Source organism: Sinohyriopsis cumingii, chromosome 3 (genome assembly GCF_028554795.1).
Source record: "Sinohyriopsis cumingii isolate HCF-2022 chromosome 3, ASM2855479v2, whole genome shotgun sequence".
Taxonomy (NCBI): Eukaryota; Metazoa; Mollusca; class Bivalvia; order Unionida; family Unionidae; genus Sinohyriopsis; species Sinohyriopsis cumingii.
Genome location: NC_142963.1, coordinates 142,184,072 through 142,205,296, shown reverse-complemented (window position 1 = coordinate 142,205,296; position 21,225 = coordinate 142,184,072). Strand labels below are relative to the sequence as shown.

The following is a 21,225-nucleotide window of genomic DNA, read 5'->3' as shown; positions in this document are numbered from 1 at the left end:
GAGTCAGAACAGCTCTGTCTTTTCCTTACAGGTAAGAGTCGTCTATGTTGGCAAACTAGAAAAATGGGCACTTTTTAATATTTGAGATTTCAACGGTAAAGTTCATATTTTCCCAACTTTTTTGTGAGTCTTTTCTCTTTTATATTATAAAATGATGGAATGTTTAATTGTATATGTGATATATATTATTGGAATTCGCTACCAACTCCATGTTTAGATTTAATTTGGAAATAAAAAATTCTTTAAATAATAATGAGTAATGTTTAGTAACCTATTCCAAATTAGTATTCTATTTTAAATTTAGTAAAATACATTTCTTCAAAATGATTGTTGCATTAATTGCAACTATTGACTTTTATAATAATTGGCGATCATGAAGTTAATTGAGATGTAACTATCTGTATTACATTCTAAAAGGCAGAAATTATGAAAATAAAGTTGGTAAGCTCGATGTAAAGTGTCAATTTATAAGTATTTCGTGTATTTTAAATATAAAGGATTTATAAATGTATCTTTAGAATGTATTATATATATATATATATATATATATATATATATATATATACACACACACAAAGTTCCTTCTCGAGTCAGAACAGCTCTGCCTTTTCCTTGAAGCGATTCCGTAAACTTATTCCCCAAGATGTAGCCATATCAATCCCGTTACGGGTGACACCCTTCTTAAAGAGTCTGAACTCCTCCTCTCTCTCTCTCTCTCTCTCTCTCTCTCTAACCATAGGCAAAGTCATTTATTAACTTATGAGTAATCCCTTCTCGTGGCAAGATATGAGAAGAAGGTTATGTGAAAAACCATATCATAACAAGTCCATGTACACGGTAAATGCAGTAAACATGCGTATTCCACTTATAAACCTTATAAATCATAATTTTGCAAGCTTTTCTAATTGCCAAAATGACACTTATGGTAAATCATTTGTCTTTAAAGAATTAAGCAATGGCATTAAAAGAATTCTATCCCGTTGTATTTTCTCATTTCTTGCACCAAGGGCCAGATCCGAATGAAGAGTCACGTGACCATGTAACGGTGTGCGTGAACGGCGTAATACTTAGTGTTGCGGACGTTACCGATGTGAAGGTACGAGTACATTGTATTGGATAACTGGCAAAAGGGGTGGAGCTTAGCTGTATTATAACATTCAAGAACCTGGAGTTTGAGAACGTGTTTAGGTTCCACATCCTAAGTTATTCGGAACAGTTTCATTGCCAGTAAAAAAAAAAATCTTCATTTCATAACTCAAGGGTACATAATAAAATATTTTGAAACTAATATATTTATGTGTCTTACAGGAGGATCATAGTGTTTTTAATGCTGAAAACTTCAAGTTACTGTGGGAGAGGTTGGAGAAGGTGGAAAATAGTCGGGAGCAAACGCAGCGGAAGTTGGAAACGTTAAATAGAGAAATCGGCGACTTGAAGATTACACTGAAAAAGAAGGAGAGAGAAATCAGCAGATTAGAAGAAAGGAATCAGAAAAAGGAGGGGGAAAATACGAAACTCTTACTCAAATTAGAGCGAAGTATCACCGAACTTCAAGAAGAGAAACAGCTCAGGAAAGAGGCAGAATCAAAACTGGTAAAGTCAGAGGAAGAACTTGAAACTGTTCGTAGAGAGTATACCGAACTATCAATGCTGAGTCGCCCATGCACAGCAATGTCTCAGTCAACGCCTAGGGCCATAGCATTACAATTAGAATCACGACCTGAAATGGCTGCATTGGAAAGACGCGTAGAAGAACTAATTAAAGAAATAGAGACAAAGAAGAGAGAAAAGACTTTGCTGGAGAAAGATTTTAAAAAAAGTGGAGTTTGTTCTGTTCAATGACCTTGGGAGGTCTGATGAATATATACATCCGCCAAGTTCCATTCCCCTTTATGTTATGGATTGTTACTGGAAGAGCAAGTATTTTTTCTTACTACACTTAAAACAAAATCCAGCCAAATGTTCCTTTTTGCATTGTAAGATTTTTCGCAAGGGCGATCATTCATAAGGAAACAATGTTTAAATGGTTTAGTTTAGTTTTGAAATGGTTTTGTTTTGATGCTGATTTTCCAAACATGGTCCATTTAAAAAATTTTAAAAAAACTTGCATGTTACATACTTACTTTCCAAAATATAAATTCCTGCAAATTAATTAATTGCACTGTGCTCAATTTATTTTCTAGATAATATATTTTAATGATTGTTTTTGTATATTGATTTTGTTGCCATGTGACAAAAAAGGTTTAAACCTCCTTATTAACAAAGTCCTGCACATACCCACTATCCCAAAATGCCGCACAAACACCTTGTCGTGGTAATAACAATCATCTTGCAGATAACTGGTTCGATTCCTTTCCCTGCACCACTGCGAGCGGTTACGAACTACTTTGATTGAAAATTGGACGAAACATGATGCCCTGCCCATTGTTTTCTTTTGTGACCTTTTAACATAGAATTATTTATCCAGATTATCCTATGCCACTTAATTGACCCAAATCAGTTTCAAATAATAAAATGGTGAGTGTGCAAAGTTTAGAAATGCCTGGAATCTTTGATGTAAAGATACAGCCGAAAACTTCGTCAAACTACTTTGATAATTTAAATTTGATTGGTTGCAAATTTCTTCCTATTGATTCACTCAAATACCTAGTACTCCTCTGGGAAGCAATTTAGGAAAATTATCATATGTCAGTCAAGAAATTATTATTATGTTTACTGGCTTTTGGGTACATTACTATCATTCCCCTTGCATCATCGGTCACTGGTCACGCCATGCTAATTCATACTAAGGTGACACTTGTATTTGGTTATAATACAAGTTTACCTAAGACAGCAAAATCTTCCATCGAAAATAACAACAACAACAACAATAATAATAATAATAATAATAATAATAATAATAATATTATTATTATTATTATTATTATTATTATTATTATTATTATTATTATTATATCATCAACAACAGCAAGAATACCAATAATATCACAACCATACTCAACACAGTCTTTCTGACCAGTACATACAAATATGATGAGGAAGGCGGTGAATAAGTAATGGCCACTACGACCAATGCCGACACGTACAAACAACACTGAGAGGAGAGGAAAGGGATAGGTAATAGTCATAACACAAATGTTTAATGGAAAATAGACACATACATTCATACAATTCATAATGGAAAATATACACATACATTCATACAATTCATAATGGAAAATATACACATACATTCATACAATTCATAATGGAAAATATACACATACATTCATACAATACATAATGGAAAATATACACATACATTCATACAATTCATAATGGAAAATATACACATACATTCATACAATTCATAATGGAAAATATACACATACATTCATACAATTCATAATGGAAAATATACACATACATTCATACAATTCATAATGGAAAATATACACATACATTCATACAATTCATAATGGAAAATATACACATACATTCATACAAGCAGACGGATAAGTGAAGAAGAAGATGGTTATGGTCAACAACACCAGTTGTTATTGTCAAACACACACACACATACATACATACATACACACACACACACACACACGCACACACACACACACATACATACACACACGCACACACACACACACACACACGGATGAGGAAAGAAGATGATAGGCCATGGCCACCAACACATAGTCTTACTGACCAATACCAACCATCGGGGGTTAGATAATTGGCACTAGAACACCAATTTTATGACAAGCATGCACACACATATGAACGAAGAAGCGGATAGGTGTTATGCATATAAATATCGTGTATTTAACTCGGTCATTTGTAAGCAACTTATTACATAGCGAACCTTGGTATATGATTGTGGGTTGAACTTTAAGACAACACAAGTAAACATGTTTACATGGCCTTTGGACTTTAGATAGAGAACGTGTTTACTAATCTGATGGGAAAATGACCCACATTCTGGTCATCTTATTATGTCTATGTTTATTAGATAAGTTTGGTGGTCAACAAAATCGATTTATTCCTAATTTAACATCAGTCTAGTGGAGATACATTTAGTTGTGTTCAGATATAATTTGAGAGGAAGTATTTATTAAAATATTATTCATAGGAATTACAAAGTGTTCATTGACATTTTGGACTAAATCACTATTTTGGGATTACTGTGAATTCAATCAAGGACATTATATCACTGTGGTACGTCAAAACTATTGGCACATTGACCCATTCAATACTGGAATTCATTAGGAACACTCTATTTTTGGACTTGTGATAGAACGTTTAAAATTATTTGGGCTTTGATTCAAAATACTTCAAGTTTCTTTTAAATTTTCATTTGGCATTCTATGGAAATAAATTATTTGCTGAATTTTACTAAACTTGCTGGAATTGTTTTTCTTCTTTTACTTAGTTTAAGACCTTAGATTCTTCACAATAGGTAATGGTCACTAGCACGAGATTTTTTTTTACTAACATGCAATATGGACGGGGAAGAAGAGAATATGTAATCGTGAATAACACCGGTTAAGCTTAGTTTCCAACCACATACAAATACACATATTTAAACTTCCAGCATAATTGTGACTAACAACAGGAGACTGTATTGACGGAGGAAGTGAACTCTTCATATCTCTTTCCGGAGTGTCCGCCACAAAATGTAGTTCTGCTGCTATGGTGGCCACTCAGAGTCCTTTTCGGAATTTTTTATTTGTCCCCTTTTTGAGCAACTATTTTAATTCATATTGAATGAAAACAAAGGAGTTATGATTTAATCTAGCTACGACGCCGTAGCCTCGACGTGGTCATGGCTTCGATCTGATCCTATACGTTACAATGGCGCAAATAAAATTATATTGGCAAAAACAAAAATAATAATGTAGTTAAAATCTACTACATAAGTAGAGTTATGTTTTTCAGGAAGTTTGGCTAATGATAATGTTATTAAGTTTATATCAAATAAATTATATTGGAACGTGTACGCTAACCTTACATTGTCCATCATTACAGATAACACGGGATTCTCGCGGTAATTCGTTTTTCAAATAAGGCATACTATGCCATATTTGGATATTCTACTATAGGTTATTCAATGCATACTAAAATCTGTTTGCGTTTGAAGATAAGCACAAAAGGTATGGTGGATGATCCAAATAAAAATATCGGATACAGAAGGTAAACGATATTTTACACGTATTTCTACAATGATATGCATTAAGCCTGCTAATAAATAAGAGGAATATTTAATTTCTTGCAGTATATGTTAGGAACACGGTCGAAATTTGTGATAGTAAGCAAAAAAAGGCGCTGGATGTGAATCACACCCTGCTGTTCCAATATTACACATAGGCTCGTGTTCGTGCGCCGTCAACAAAGTAGATATACTAATATTAGTACTAGATTTAATCATGAAAGGTGGTTCACATGGCTAGTGGCCCAAACGGTTAAAGTGCCTCGAGTCGATTCGATAACAGGCGAGTGCATCGAAACGAGTGGGAATATGCTAAGCGAAATGACGAACCAAAAAGAGATAATTAAAATATTAAAAGTCAATTACAGTTGATCTAAATATTTTACTTTACTGACTATAGCTACTGACAGTAATATTATTCTCTCTCTCTCTCTCTCTCTCTCTCTCTCTCTCTCTCTCTCTCTTCTGGTGGAATTGCCATTCATATTTACTATCATAAGTCCAGAGACAGTGTACAGCTTCTTTTGAATTTCTGTTTATTACAGGCTTCTAACAGAAGCCCGCTGTCTTTTAATCCTGGCGAACTGAGCAACTGACTAATCCATATAAATTGAACTCGGTGTGCATTTTTAAGTCGGCGATGATTTCATTTCTAGCATGGTGAGCAGGAGACAGTAATCTTATATGGAAAGTAAATTTGGGGGAGAACAAAACATACGTAATTATGATTTTGTTGGTCAGTGCACTTTAAACAATCTTAATAATGAGAAAAAGTAGAAGTAAAATAATAAAAAATAATAAGAAGAAGAATGACAGCAACAACATCAACAACAAAAACGATATTCGGTGTATAGTACTTGTGCACATAGGTCTCGTGTGTGCTATGAACAGTTGTTTTGTCTTTTTCCGTGAGTAACTGCTATCGACAGGTTGGAATATATATATATACACACACTGGCACAAAAGTGATTTCCATATCTGCTACGGTAACACAACTACTTTTCCCAAAATCCAGCAAACGAATTTCTTCGATCCTGTCCTGTAAGGAGAAGAAGCTGACATGTTAACACCTTTGAGTTTGATTGACAGTGTTTACGGAGTACGGTAAACATTATCTCAATATGAAACGCATCGCTACACATGATATGACTTTATGTAAATAATGCATTTCCTATCAAGCAAAGGTAGTGTTTAATTTGCATACATGGAGCAGTCGCTACTGATACGCTCCAGTGGCTGCTGAAGGCAGGGTGCAACCATTGTTTGGTTAACACTGTCCACAGACTCCAGAAGGCGTGTGACAATCAAATGCGGGTATTTTATGCAGGAAATTTGATGGGGGAAATTGAATAGCCATTGTAGCCAAGTTACCGCTGACCTTTAGGACAGGATTGTAATTATTTCATTCTAGATTTCCTTATCAATTTGATGACATTTCTAATTAGTAGTGCGTCGGCTTTCCTTTATGTTCTTTCCAATGAAAAATCTGATGCTGTGTTCCAACAGCGTGCATTAAAAAAGTTTTGTTTATGCACATTAAAAACTATTTAATGATGAACTTACAAGTAAATAAATCAGTCAATCAATCAAAACTTTTTATACGTGTGCCAAGCGCTTGCGAAAGTTATGATATTAAATATTTATCACTGGACATATGAAGATAATGCTTGAATTGCCTCATGCATTTTTATTATATTATCAGGAACATACTTCTTGAAAATGCTGCCATTCGTTTGACAATACATTATTTAAAAAACTGCACAGCACTGTCTTCTTTCATTTCCAAATATCAGTTGAACCATCTGTTATAGATCTTTTAGAAGTCTATCTTCCTACTAACCTCAGTAATGGAGACATTTTAAAATTATTTGAAATCAAGAATTACATATTTGCGAATAAAATTTAGTTTCAAGCATCACTTCCCACTCAAACTCTATTTCTTTACGCCTTTTTAACTGGGGTTAGAAGTCACTTCCAGTTTCGGACTGTTATTTATTGTAACGTCGCCTTCTTAGTAAGAGGGGTGGTTAATTGGGTTTGGCTGGCGTTATCCAGAGGATGACCTCCCTCAATATTATAGCCCGGTGGGAGTGAAAAAGAATAGAATTTCAACAGAGAACTGAGCAAGAATATCAGGAAGAAATAAAGCAATACGAGCCACCTTAGACAAGAAAAATAACAAATTTAATCGAAACAAATTAATAACGGCAATTCCAATTCAATCTAAATTATGTCAAAATAATTTAATACCAGTGTCAAATTTGGATTTATTTAATCATGATAACGAGTGGCAAAAAGAGAGCAATGTCCACGACTGACTGATTTGCATCACCTTCCTCCCTTGACCGTGTATCAGCGTCTTCCGATTTCATCGACTTCCTCTTCTCTAGGCTTCGTCCATTCATGGATTTCCTGGTCCTTTATTCTGACCTCGTACTTCTTTTCTCGTACTTATATCTTCATACTATCCCGTCTCTCTTCCAGAAAGCTGTTCCTTAATGCTGTTATGTTTCAGAACTTGTCCGTCCTAGCACTAAACCCTGTCTTTTTTTACAAGACATCTACCTGGTCCCTTTCATGTTTAACGAGGAATGTAATATTCTCTTTAGGCTTCGCACGGAATCAAACTACTCTTCCTCTTTCAGGAAATTTTAAGACTAAAGAATTTCGACTAAGATCGGCACGTTAAATTCTCATTGCTTCTAAATTGTACGCCTTAAATTATTCTGGCCAATCGTAGGCAGTGGTTCATAAATTCTCCCCAGGACAACAATTTCTTTCATGAGATTTTCAGACAGCATATAATCTGTGAAGTACGGCATATCAACTTTCCTTTGAAAATGATAATTATATGGGTTCCTATCAAGCGGTTATGGTTGGTAACTTAAATGTTTACATTCTCAAGGCAGCCTAGCAATGCCCCTGGTCAAATCTCACACCGTCATTATATATAGCATTTCAAGTTTTAACAATGACACGGAGGAGAAAAGAAGAAAGGTCGAAGTGACTCTTCACCAGTCGTGATGTTTTGACCAGTTATGGATTAGATTCAGTACTTAAAACTTATAATGGGTGATTATCTTGATAGCCTCCCCCCATTTCCTCATCCATCTATTTGTATGTGTTGATGTGTGTAGCTTTGTTTCTAATAACGCTTGAGTAACTATCAACTATTCATCTCCTTCCCTCATCCGTTTATGTGTATAAGAGTTTGTCTTTACGAACGTGTGTTAGTAATGGTTTCCTATGCCCGCTATCTCTCACCCGTTTATTTGTGTTTGTGAGTATTTGTCTCTAAGAACGTATGTTCGTAACCATTTCTTATCCCCACCCACCACTGCCTTCCATTTGTTTGCATGTGTGGGTATTTCTCTAAAAGAACGTGTGCTAGTGATCATTACCTCTCCCCTACTGTTTCTCATCCGTTTATATGTGTATGTGGTTCAAACATAAAGAAAAATAAACGTGTGTCGTACTATAAACATAAACCATTGTCTTAATTCGAGTGTCTTGGTCCGCCTCTCCATCTTTCCACAGATGCCAATACTGGCCCTAGAGTTTATATTCCATAGGGGGTTTCAACGGGCTCCGGCGTGTTCAATTTACATAAGTCGCACTGGAGCCCTAATGTTAAATTTCAGTAAACCCTATAGAGCCATCTATAACGTTAAATTCCCATAGGCCCCATTCATGGTCAAACCCCAGGCATTGTTAAGTTCCCATATTGCGATTCGTAAAGTATAATAATGATAAACCCCGTCATGACATGCGTACTAGAATTTCATGAGATAAGACAATAAAATGTAAATAGTTCTAATTGTTTGAGGCATGGGGTGATCGTATTAAATTGAGGGTAACAGTGATATCTCATCCGACGAGAAGGAACTTACTATTCGAAAACGGCTTGCACTGAATCACATTCGATGAATCAACAGTACGCTCTATGTCCCCTTTGACCTATCAGTAAGCGGTACTCAGTTGAATATGATACTACCCGTTAAAATATATCATAGTGCATAATAGTGTCAATCGGTTGACTACAGTTTGTACCGACTATTTCGCTCGACTGTGATATTGCTGTCACAGTCTCGATCGAATGCTGAATTTAAACATTAATATTGTAATAAATCTAGGGTATGCGCCAATTGTATGTACGTTTCCATTTTGAGATTTGTTAGAGTTTAGTAATTAGTTGTTTAATTATGGGAAGTCGGTGTTGGGGAAATATTCCGCAACCCAAGTAATCAGTCAGTTTCTAGGGGCAAATGTAACATAGTGCAGTATTGATGAGGTTTCATGATGACAATGTTTAGTTTCGTAGATAAGTTCAGATCAACGCCAGATAAACGGATATGGTAGCCAGGTAGTTCCTATTTAAATCTCAAGGTGTTGGTTGGTTGTGTATTTCCATGTTAAATATTTGTGATAGAGACCGATATTTTCCACAATGGAATAATTGAGAAGGGGTTGTTCCATTATTTTGAGACGCCTTTTATTGTTTGCAATATGGTTAATATGGTATGTAGTAGAAAAATAGTTCCCGGTATTTGGTGTTTCATTTGTGACTGTATTTTATTGTATTTAAGTACTGACGTTACTCTACGGAATCCTAACAAGGAAAACTCATACAGGTTTTAGGCTGCCATGTAATTTTCAAGTTCTGATGCAGCTGTGAAGTTAGGGTATTTTGTGGTCATTGATTAATTAGAGTAAAATTATTTATAGTCTTGGCGTATTATTAGAACTTCCAGTTGACAACAAGCCGAATCCACGCGAGTGTTTGATTCTCTCGGTAAAGAGACCCTATGGCATATAACAATATTTACTTCCGTGATGCTTTATGATGTTGGTGTCAACGAGCAGATTTTGCTTGAACTGAATTGAATTGATGCCTCCAACTGAATTCAGGGACTCTAAAATTAAAATAAGAAATACATTTAACCTGAATTGCAGATCGACACCTCAAGATTACTAGACACTGCACCAGACTACTCTACATGGTCTTAAAATACTGCCTCTTGGTGAAATACCCCCACCCCCCACTGAAGAATAGTCTTATTGTTGTATTACCTGGTAAAGGCCAATTTGTATTGGATTTTGAATGAGAAGATAATACAAGAATGGCATTCGATTGATGACTTTAAGTGTATTTGGTGGAGTCCCGACTCTGTCAAATATAGCATTGCGCGTACTTTTGTCAGTCGAAAGAAAACTAAAAATAAACATTGTGTTTCATTATTGGTAGTTTGCTATGTTTTAAATATTATACCTTTAGTTTTAGAATTACGTTGGTCAATGCATACGTGACATGGAAAATGTGCAGGAACCAAAACGATCCATTGCCCTGTCCAACACATATACCGAGTTATGAAGATAAACGGCTGAATAATATTGTAATGTTAACAGTTCCCATTCGATTGCTGTTAGCACACATTATAAATCTTGCACACAAACCCCAGGACAATCATGGATTAAATGTTAATTTATGGGAGTCAGTAAATTCACTTCTGTTATGAAGATAATGTGAACAAATTATCTGGTCGCAAAACATTGTAGTCTCATCGAAACCCAGGCATATAGCACTCAACGACTTGAACTCGCCCAACTGAATGAAGTTCCATCGGCGGAGATTCAGTATTCAAAAGTGAAGCGATCGGTGTCAAATGTTCTTTCTAGTGAAATAACTCTTTCTTTATAACTGTAATTTTTACAACAACTACAAAATACTTATAAATGTTACTTGTTATCAATTGTGCAATATTGCTTCAACTCACATAAATGACTAATTTTTACACGCGCAAGAATTTTAAAAAAGTGCAGTGTCTGGGTCAGAAGTAAATGCAATTCTCAAGGCTAGCAAAAACTGCAAATTATTAAACTCATTTTATAAATTTCAATAATAGATCATTGCCCGTTTGAGGCACTCGGTATATTATCCTCAAGTTAATGTAATATTATCTTCATGTAATCTTACGTCATATCATATCACCATTACGTTAACGTCATATAAAATATGAATTTTTGGACTATTTGTATTTCAAAAGATTTGTATCCACCCACAATAAACTGATTTAAATTCTTCCTTTTTCTTTCACTCATGTATTTTCTCTTTACTTCAGTTTTATTGTGAACATTGGCTGTACTTTATAAGATAAATTTATTCTGAAGATTTATTTTTATTCTTTAGAATGGTGCTATTTAATAAACTGATTTTCATCCTGGAAAATCGTGTTATTTAATCAATGAAGGTTTGTCATAAAGAATGATGTTAATTAAAAATTAAGTGTTATTCTGAAATAGTTTTGTTATTTAATAAATCAAATTGTACAAATGAAACATAGTTATTAACTTTATTTTTCAAATATTTTCTGTAATTGCATATATTTCTGCACTGTCCAACAAAGTAAACGTGTAAACTTTTCGACATGCATGTATATACCCACTTCCAACATATTGTTTATGCGTGTAGCCACGTCCATGTAAGTAATACGTACACACGCATTTTCTCTCGTTGTTCTTGACGATTATGTACGTATTTCTGACGAAAAGACGTAAGCATTACAAATTATGAATTGCACACTTTAATTCGGTAGTAGTAGAGTATACTGAGGTTTCATTGCCAAACCCCTATTTTGTATTAGGACGAAAGCATGATTACCCCCTCCCAGGCCCCCTGTTAGTCTAAACAAATACATCATCATCATCATCATCTTTATTTCCTTCCATGGAAGATTACGTGATATAAGAATAAATCATATGAATACAATCAATAAATATTTATATATAAAAAAAAGTTTTTATTAGATTACAAATTCTTACACAATATCAGTCAACAAAGTGTTCGTCAACTGCATAAGTTGCAAGTTTCAGTACTTTATTTACAGAAGATAGCTGCACACTGCATGACAAAGTATGCTGCATACAGGACGAATAGCTTGGAGTTTTCTTTGTCGATTACTCCTGATGGTAACCTTTTACCTGAAGATATTGTAGTTGCATCTCATCTTCTACATTGAATAACGTAATGTATAGGCTCAGTGGAAATTTATCAGTAAGGAAATCCGAGAAAGAATTTCTAAAGTTCGACATATAAGGACAACTAGCACAACAATGAAGTATCAAGTCTGTATAAACATTCCCACATCTAATACACATATCAAGCTGTGTTTGTGGAACAGCAGCCCATAGTTTAGCTACATATGTAAATACCTTAGTGTGTTGTCTGGTTTTAGCCGACTGCCACACTGAGGCAGGTCGTAAGTATTCGTGCATCGAAGAGAATCTATCAAAATCTGCTTGATTAGACATACGAACTCTCCAGGGGTTATTTTCAAGACCAACCATTTTTGACCTTACAATTTCTTTCCAATTATGTTTATCTGGAATTTCAGAATGATGTAAATAATCAGTTAGATACCCGAGCAAGTCAAACTTCTTTGAGGTATAATATAAATTTGAAATTAACCCGTAGCTTGACATACATCCGCTTAAAATGAAGTGAAATAACGCAACGTTAAACACACGTTTAGTATGTACATTGTTAGGCATCAAACACAATCTGTGTAAAAATATCAATTTTCTTCTATCAATTTCGGACTGCGCTGATGTCCATCCTAGCATTCCCAGGGCAATGTCTGATCTTGTATGTATTGGAAAACATCGTAAATGTTTGGCAAAATACCTCAGAGTTTTATCCAATAAAGCGAGGTCACTTTTTGAAATGTTACACCATAATTCACTTCCATAAAACATTGAAGGGAAAATTACCTTTTTAATTACATTTGCAGCAACCAAAGGATTTAAACCATTCGGTTTAATGCCAATGCCAAACAGACCGTGAAAAGATTTTTTCCCTTTCTTGCATGCATCGAGAATTGCGTCATGCGACGTCAGCTTTGAGTTAATCCGGTGACCCAGGCGTGTTGCCGAATCAGTAACCGGCAAACATGACGGGCCAAGATACCATTTCATATTGATATAATTCTTGTATCGGGGTCCGAAAATGATAATGTATGACTTTGTGACACTAAGCTCGAATCGCCACTTATTACTGTAGTCGTATGCTATATCGAACAGCTTTTGCAGATTGCTAGAATATATAGCCAAAAGTGAAATATCATCAGCTAGAGTTGGATTTCCCACAGCTAAGGTTCCAATCTTTGCTCCAAATCTATTTTCTAACTGTAGCAGCATGTCATTTATAAATATTGTGTACATCAAGGTTGACAAAACACCCCTTTGTCTCATTCCTTGGCCAATTTAGAACCAATCTGAAAATTGCCCATTTACAAGAACTTTACTCTGTAAATTTGTATATATGTTAAAAAATATCAAAAGGGATTTACCCGTAATTCCCAACGTGAATAATTTAAAAAGTATTCCTTTATGCCACACGGTATCAAATGCCTTTTTTGTATCAAGAAAAGCAGCAAAAACCCGTGAACCCATGTTCACATTATATTGTACTGATTGCAACAGCACAAAACTCGCTGTTGTGCAGCCTAAACCTTTTTGGTAACCATTATTAAAGGTCTGATCTATGACTATTGGTTTGAGAATATTAATCATGCCATCTTTTAACATGAATCAGGAAAGCTCTTTTTTGTTATAATGGAGTGATTAGCTAAACCATTCGCGTACTGGGAAGTTTTATTGGTTTTAATATATTGAGGAAATACCATTCATGTTCATGCTGATTCTTATATTGGTAATCTGCCATCCAAGGAAAGAACTGATAATGATAAAATACATGTCAGATACAGCAGGGCTTTGTAAGTCATGCAAAAATCAATACTTCATTATTAGATAAAACAAGCGTCTTAAGGATCCCTGTTCACTCCATTGCAACCAAAGAAGTACCATTTATGTCGGTTCTGTTTTGTGTGCTTTATTTGCATACTAATATCAAGCAAAGTTACTCTCAGCAATACCCTTGACTAGTTTTTGGGAATTTTGTCATTTAAGCCAATAACATTGGGTACAAAATCATGCTTTTCCACAAAGTCAACACTGCATATATTGATCTCTTGATCACCAGGTTTCTTTTGTTTCAACCACGTAACAAATGCCTTGGAACCATTGTCTGAAAAATTTTCCTCGAGAGAGCCACACAGATGTGTAACAATGTCTTTTCCGGCTGGTGTCAAAACCCCTTGCCATACGTAAAAATCGTCGGTCATATATCGGTGTTTATTGACATAGATATTTTCGTGGAAAGCTATCAGAGAATCTGTGGAATTTGTGTTCGCCCAAGGAGATTTCAGTTTGTATTTCGACCAGAAAAGGTTGTATTTGGCACTACTTCCCTCGTCTTGGTAACATATGATGACCCGACCTTGTTTGTTCCACAAAGAGGTCAAGGTCATGGCATGCTTAGGCGCGATGACAGGATCAGGGGGAATAATTAGCGCGTCAAAAATTTTTCTTATTTCTCTGAGCAATGTTTCATGTGATGTGGGATTCATGTTGTAGAAATGATTGAAATCCAAAATCACAATTTCTCGCGGGTTCTTCTCCAAAAATGTCTTTATCTCGTGCATTGCTGGCAAAATAAGACCACCATAAAGGCCATGTACAAAATGAAAATCCATATTTCCTGGATGAAATGCGATTCTTAGGTCCAGGTAGCGTATACCTGATTCAAGTTGTTCTTTTATTGAAAGATTTTGAGTCTTTGACCATCTTTGGATTACAGGAATTACACAGCAACATTTGCCTAGCGATTGCAGCGTCTTTGATTGGTCCACTGCGATTCCTAAGGTTGGGTCGAGATCACTGGTTCCAGAGTTGTGTGATCCTGAAATAATAAATATACGCACTGTAACAATGAGTAGATCTTCGAAAGCTAAGATTCCGATGTGTCAACCCCATCTTCATTTTGGCGGATCATTCAGATATTTCAGAACTTTGTCCTAGCGACATTGTACATTGGCAGGAAAAGGTGGAGGCCGTTGACTTCAAAATTATACTTTATAAGTTAAATTCTGTAAGTATGACAATATACCAGAGAGAAGATAATACATGAGTATTTGAGGTAATCGATGTATTTGTACAAACACGAATCGGCAGTAGAAAATTGCTTATTTATAGGTCCATTCACTTTGTGTGCTCCTCTTGTCTTGATCATGTAGGAACAGTCAACAGTGTTCAAATTTGAACAAGTTGAGTCTGCTTGGATGTGGTGGCTTGCCGTCGCTTCGAATTAAATTCACAAACCCGAAGCACCGGAATATCTGAGCAATCCTCCGAGATGTAGATAGGGTTAACAGATCGGAACCTTGGCTAGCGAAGATGCAAGAAGTAGAAATACAAGGCACACATATGTCTAAAACAAAACGCCCAAATGATCCTGGTACAATATCATGGTTGGGCTATTTCCAAAAGTCCAAGAAGAGTTCAATGCAGCCTGCAGAATCCAATCAATGAAGATGGGCGTTAATTAATAGTCTTAATAACGTTTCCACTATATAAAAAAGTATTATGACACCATCCCGTTTGTTTGTACCCCACTACCGATGAGAAAAGAAGTCATCAAGAATGTGCAAAATGCACAGAGCATAGTCATTTTATTCATTGATTCATAATTTCTAACCTGGTTCTCTCGGGGGGGGGGGGGACAAGCACTCTCAACTTGATGGCGTTTCGAATCAAACAGGAGTGTGTTTAGCAGCACGGTCGCCACATTTGCTTGGACCAGTCTACGTTTTCAAGCAACAGATTTGATGTAGTTCACCGTCTTTGAAAATTGTAATAATTCCGTAAATTTTGGATTTGCATCTCTGAACACATGTATTCAAGAGTTCCTTTGTTCAGTTTGTGTTAGGAATAAAATAACAAGAAAATATTGGACGCAGACGACAGTGTTACTGAAATAGGCTATTCTAAAACCCAGAAATGGACAGCAAGCAGACTGACTGCTTGTTTACATCAGGTGCTTCCTTTTGCGTTATAACGCCAGTAATTCGACAGTGTTAGGGACCCCTTGGCGATACAGAAACTATAAATCAATGAATGAAATAACTAAGATTTGTGCAATTTTTTAGACCCTTGATATCACCTTTGTCTGCGTGGGTTCGAGTCTTGGATTCGGCCAATGTTGGTATGTGAGAAAGCTTGCTAGTAGCTTCTCGTGGGTCGGTGGTTCTTTCCGGGGTTTGTCTGGGTTCTTCCTCCACCATTAATACTGGCCGCCATGTATAGCCTATCGTGTGCTGAAAAATCGCGTTAAACCACACAGCAACAACAACAATACCCTTGATGCTTTTCGATTTGAAAATGAGAGGTGGGGTGCAAACGAAGGCACGGGTCTGCGAATGTTGTAGTTACTTCGTTTCAGCAAATGTCATGAAATTGTTGTCTTTCTATGTAAACTGCCTTGCTCTGTTGCATTGGTTATCATTGTCAGTATTAAATATTTAATAATAATAATAATAATAATAATAATAATAATAACTGGTGACGATTGTTATCGTGCAGTATAAATTCCAAAAAGAAACATATATGACCAGAATTAATATATAAAAAATAAACGTAAATTAGTAATAAAAATTAACGAATCTGACCTTTAAAATGTTGCAAAAAGGAATTAATAGGAATTAAAGCGAGTGGAGTATGGAAAATAGTTTAAGTATTACAAATTAAAGAAGTGGAGCATGGAAAATAGTTTTAGTATTACAAATTCAAACGAGTGGAGTATGGAAAATAATTTTAGTATTACAAATTAAAACAAGTGGAGTATGGAAAATAGTATTACAAATTAAAAGATATTTTCAGTAATTGAAAATGACTAAAAATGAATTATCTAGTGCAATTTAAACAAGGGAGTTTAAAACCGTACCTCTTATAATTGTTTTTTTTTTTTCTTCTCCATTTTATATTAACTTCTTTACAAACACGAGATTATGTTTAAAGCGACAAGTATGATAGTGTGTTAAAAGCGATTAAGCACTAGATTCGTGCCTTGTTAGCACACCTGGAAGCACGCAGCTGTGAGGAACCGGAAGCGTTTGGGATAGTTTAATCTTAAGTGGTTTACATTTTATACCCCCGCCCCTCCCCAAATACTGAACGCCCTGGTACATACGAAAACTATTCAATCGTATACTAAATTAACTCCATTTCCATATTTAACAATAAGTCATAATAATTCTTACAGTAAGTACTTGTACAATAGTGTTAGGTACCATTGAAATTCCTATTGTCAGTAATACGATGGAATGTTAGGTTCCATTGAAATTCCTTTTGTCAATAAAAGGCTGGCATGTTAGGTTCCATTTAAATTACTATTGTTAACAGTACGCTGTAATGTTGGGTTCCATTGAAATTCCTAATGTCAGTAATACGCTGGAATGTTGGATTCCATTGAAATTCCCATTGTCAATAATACGCTGGCATGTTATGTTCCACGGAAATTCCTATTGTCAGTAATGTGCTGGCATTGTAGTGTCCATTGAAATTCTTAGTGTCACTAATGCGCAGGCATAGTAGTTTCCATTTAAATTCCAATTGTCAGTAATAAGCTGGCATGTTATTTTCCACTAAAATTCCTACTGACAGTAATACGCTGGCATTTTTGTTTTCATTGAAATTCCTAGTGTCAGTAATACGCTTGCATGGTGGTTTCCATTGAAATTCCTATTGTTAGTGATACGCTAGCATGGTAGTTTCCATTGAAATTTCTAGTGTCAGTAATACGTTGGCATGGTAGTTTCCATTGAATTTCCATGTGTCAGTAATGCGCAAGCTTTGTAGTTTACATTGAAATTCCAATTGTCAGTAATACGCTGGCATGTTAATTTCCATTGAAATTCCTACTGTCAGTAATACGCTGGCATATTTGTTTTCATTGAAATTCCTAGTGTCAGTAATACGCTGGCATGGTAGTTTCCATTGAAATTCATATTGTCAGTAATTCGTAGGCATGTTAGTTTCCATTGAAATTCCTATTGTCAGTAATACACTGACATGCTAGTTTCCATTGAAATTCCTATTGTCAGTAATACGCTGGCATGGTAGGTTTCGTTGGAATTTTCAGTTAAGCCGTACAAAAATCTTATTACTTTCCAAAATTTATAAGTACATAGTAAAATAATGAATCACAGTTTCATTGGTACACATATCATAAACTTTGACCAGCGATCGTGTTGAAAGTGATTGATAGTTGATCAACATGTTTACAGTCTGTTAGTCACAGCCAGTTACCTTTTTATTGTCAATTTCAAAATGTACAGAAGTGTGTGTGTCCATTAGAGGCTGCACACCTGCTATAATTGTTGATGTATATGTGTTATAATTAAAGCTGTAGGCCTATGTATGTTATAATTGTAACTGTATATGTATTATACTTGTAGCTGATATGTGTTTTAATTGTAGGTATATACGTGTTACAATTGTAGATGTACGTGTTAGAATTGTAGTTGTACGCGTATTATAATTGTAACTGTACAGGTGTTATAGTTGCAGAAATATGTATAATGCCAATAGTGACTTAATTTATAAGTACGTTTTGTACGTTATATCTTTACGTACTTCACGTTGTCATGAAATGCTGTAACTATGCGCGAGAAATCAAAGAAAAGCGATGTATTTTACTTTTCCTCCTATGATTGCAGATTATGCATTCTTAGTTCATGATTAATGTCATTGATAATTTTTATTTAAAAAATAGTCAAATAAATATTCTGCAATGAAAACGGTACAGCTGACAATATCGGTTCCTCCCATAGCATAAATAAACCATTAGCCAGTTATTGTACGATTTTACCTTGCTTTTGCTGATTTCTGTGTGTGGGAGTGTTTTGCTTTGGGGTGGGGTGGAGTGTATTATTGACGGTGCTGTAACAGGAAACTGTGACAACAAAAGAAATACAGGTAAGTTTTTTTTATTCTTTTGGACCATTTTGTTGCGTTTATGTTCTTGCTTTTTTTATATACATGTTTATATAAATTGTTAAAAAGAGTGATGTAGTCCTTATCAAATTAAACTTAAACTTAAGTTTAATTTTGGACTTTTTTTAAATTTACAAACTCAGTATTTTGTTTCTTCTTCTCATTTTGATAAGCTGTACTAGAGATACATTTCAAGACATGCAATAAGAGATACATTTCAAGTCATGCAGTTTGATTATTCACAACACGTTTCTTGTCAACAGTAGAACCTGCCTTAGAAACCCCTGCTTTAAAGCAGTGACCTATTCCCAAAAGAACAAGATTATCAAGTTCCCTATTAGATAATCTGAGAAGCGAAGAACCTGGGGTGAGAAGCTACTTGTCTTAACATTCACCTTTTTTCTACGTCTTGGAGGTGGCTACTTAATAATCAGTTAAACTGTTTAGATTTCCATGACTTCTCATACAAGTTTAATTTCCGTATATTCAAAGTTAAAGTTATGTTGTACTTAAAGCAAAGACTAAAACAAAGTGAATCTAAACGTAACTAACAATCTCTGGTTGTTACTTTTAGATTTCATAATTCAGGAATAAAAAATAATGTATCAATTCGAGGCAAATTAAGACATTCGTCCACTTGTTATATCAGAAACAATTCCAATTATTGTTAGACTGGAATTTTGTTATGCATAAATTGACAACGAATTGTACTTTAAAAGAAGAGTTAAAACAAGTTAATGCCAAAACGAAATTATGTAACGCTGTGTCTGCAACAGTAAGATTGTCATAATTCTGGTGTGTTAGTACCACTACCATTGCCAAGAAACTTGGAGTTTGACCCACCTGGAATAGCCAAACAGCTGAGAGGGCTTCTAGCCAGGTGCTCCGGAAGTCCCCCCATCCAGTTTGAAAAATCGGTATATTTGGACATGTTGTCTAAGCAGGAACTTAACCGCTGTTGACGTGTAGCTTTACACCAACTTTAATCTAAGGCATGCGTGTCTCTGCTTAAATAGTGCAATTATGTCGTCACCGTATCAGCGGAATGTGAAATACTTAGCTCCAGGTCTGGATCAATCGATGGATTTAAGTTATGTCAATATCGAATACCTGGACATAGCCTCTTTCCATGTCAAAGCACGTGATTTAAAATAACCGAGGCAATTATGGATTATAAACCCTGGATTTATTGGTTTGTGGCTCAAATTTCATTACAACTAATTCTACACCGATTTTTTTCTTCAACTTAGAGTCAGTAAATTCAAGTAACACTTCTCTTTTGTCGTTCTGGGGGCGGGTAACGCCGTATATGTTATTATTCGGACACGTACTGCGCGTTTGGATGCATTTATCAAGCATGGCGGTCCTTCAACTACATGGTAATTACGTAGAATGTTCAGATAAATAAAATATCGTCTCTTGGTTAACACCGCTAAGTTGTTCTCCAAACATACATTGGGACGTGATTAAAAATTGATTACCTCCCTTTAGTGTATTGACACGAAAGTCTTTTGCATCCAGGTTTGTTGAGTACTGTTGGCTACAAGTAACAAATGAATAGTGCATTAATAGTATGTGAATTCAAAATTAGTCTTGTACATAAATGTGTACCTTCTATGGGACTCCACACGATACATCCCTATAAAAATTATATGATTTTCCCCACCTCCACCCCTTGTGGTTTATTTGCTGTTACGGAAGAAAAAAATAGCGTTTCAGTAAAATATGACGTCATGATGTCTATGAAGTTTTAATTGATTGTTAAAATGTCGATTCGAAGAATGATGATCAAGCTCTTGCACAGTAATAAGGTAACGATTGGTTTGCTTTGGTATTTTACGACTACTAACATATTATCATGAGAAATCAGTTAATCAAGCAATGCCGAGGCAATTCGAATAAAGTGCATTACTCAGAAAAAAAAACACCAAAGGAACCGACCTGGGCAGATTCATTGGTAAGATTCGAACCCGCGCCCTTTCGGTTGCGTGTTTGGCATGCTAGTCACTGCCACCTTGGCTCCAAAATAGAGGAACGAGGAACGCCATTTCACGCGCAATCCGGATTTTCAGCACGTATACAACCTTTTTATTTGACAAGGCCGTTATTTATTTATTTTGTAAAAAGAAAAGGATATCGAA

The 21,225-nt window shown here is 35.3% G+C and overlaps 1 protein-coding gene across 1 annotated transcript; it reads right to left on the bottom strand.

The window, feature by feature from the left end:
- Positions 1 to 12,074: 12,074 nt before the first annotated feature.
- Positions 12,075 to 20,015, bottom strand: LOC149803980 (PI-PLC X domain-containing protein 2-like). Its single transcript, XM_089951466.1, has 2 exons — positions 19,928 to 20,015; positions 12,075 to 14,993 (listed from the first exon to the last, which is right to left on the bottom strand). Exons 1-2 carry the CDS (start codon positions 20,013 to 20,015, stop codon positions 14,134 to 14,136), a joined length of 948 nt encoding a protein of 315 aa, XP_089807592.1. The 3' UTR covers positions 12,075 to 14,133.
- Between the last annotated feature and the right edge of the window lie 1,210 nt (positions 20,016 to 21,225).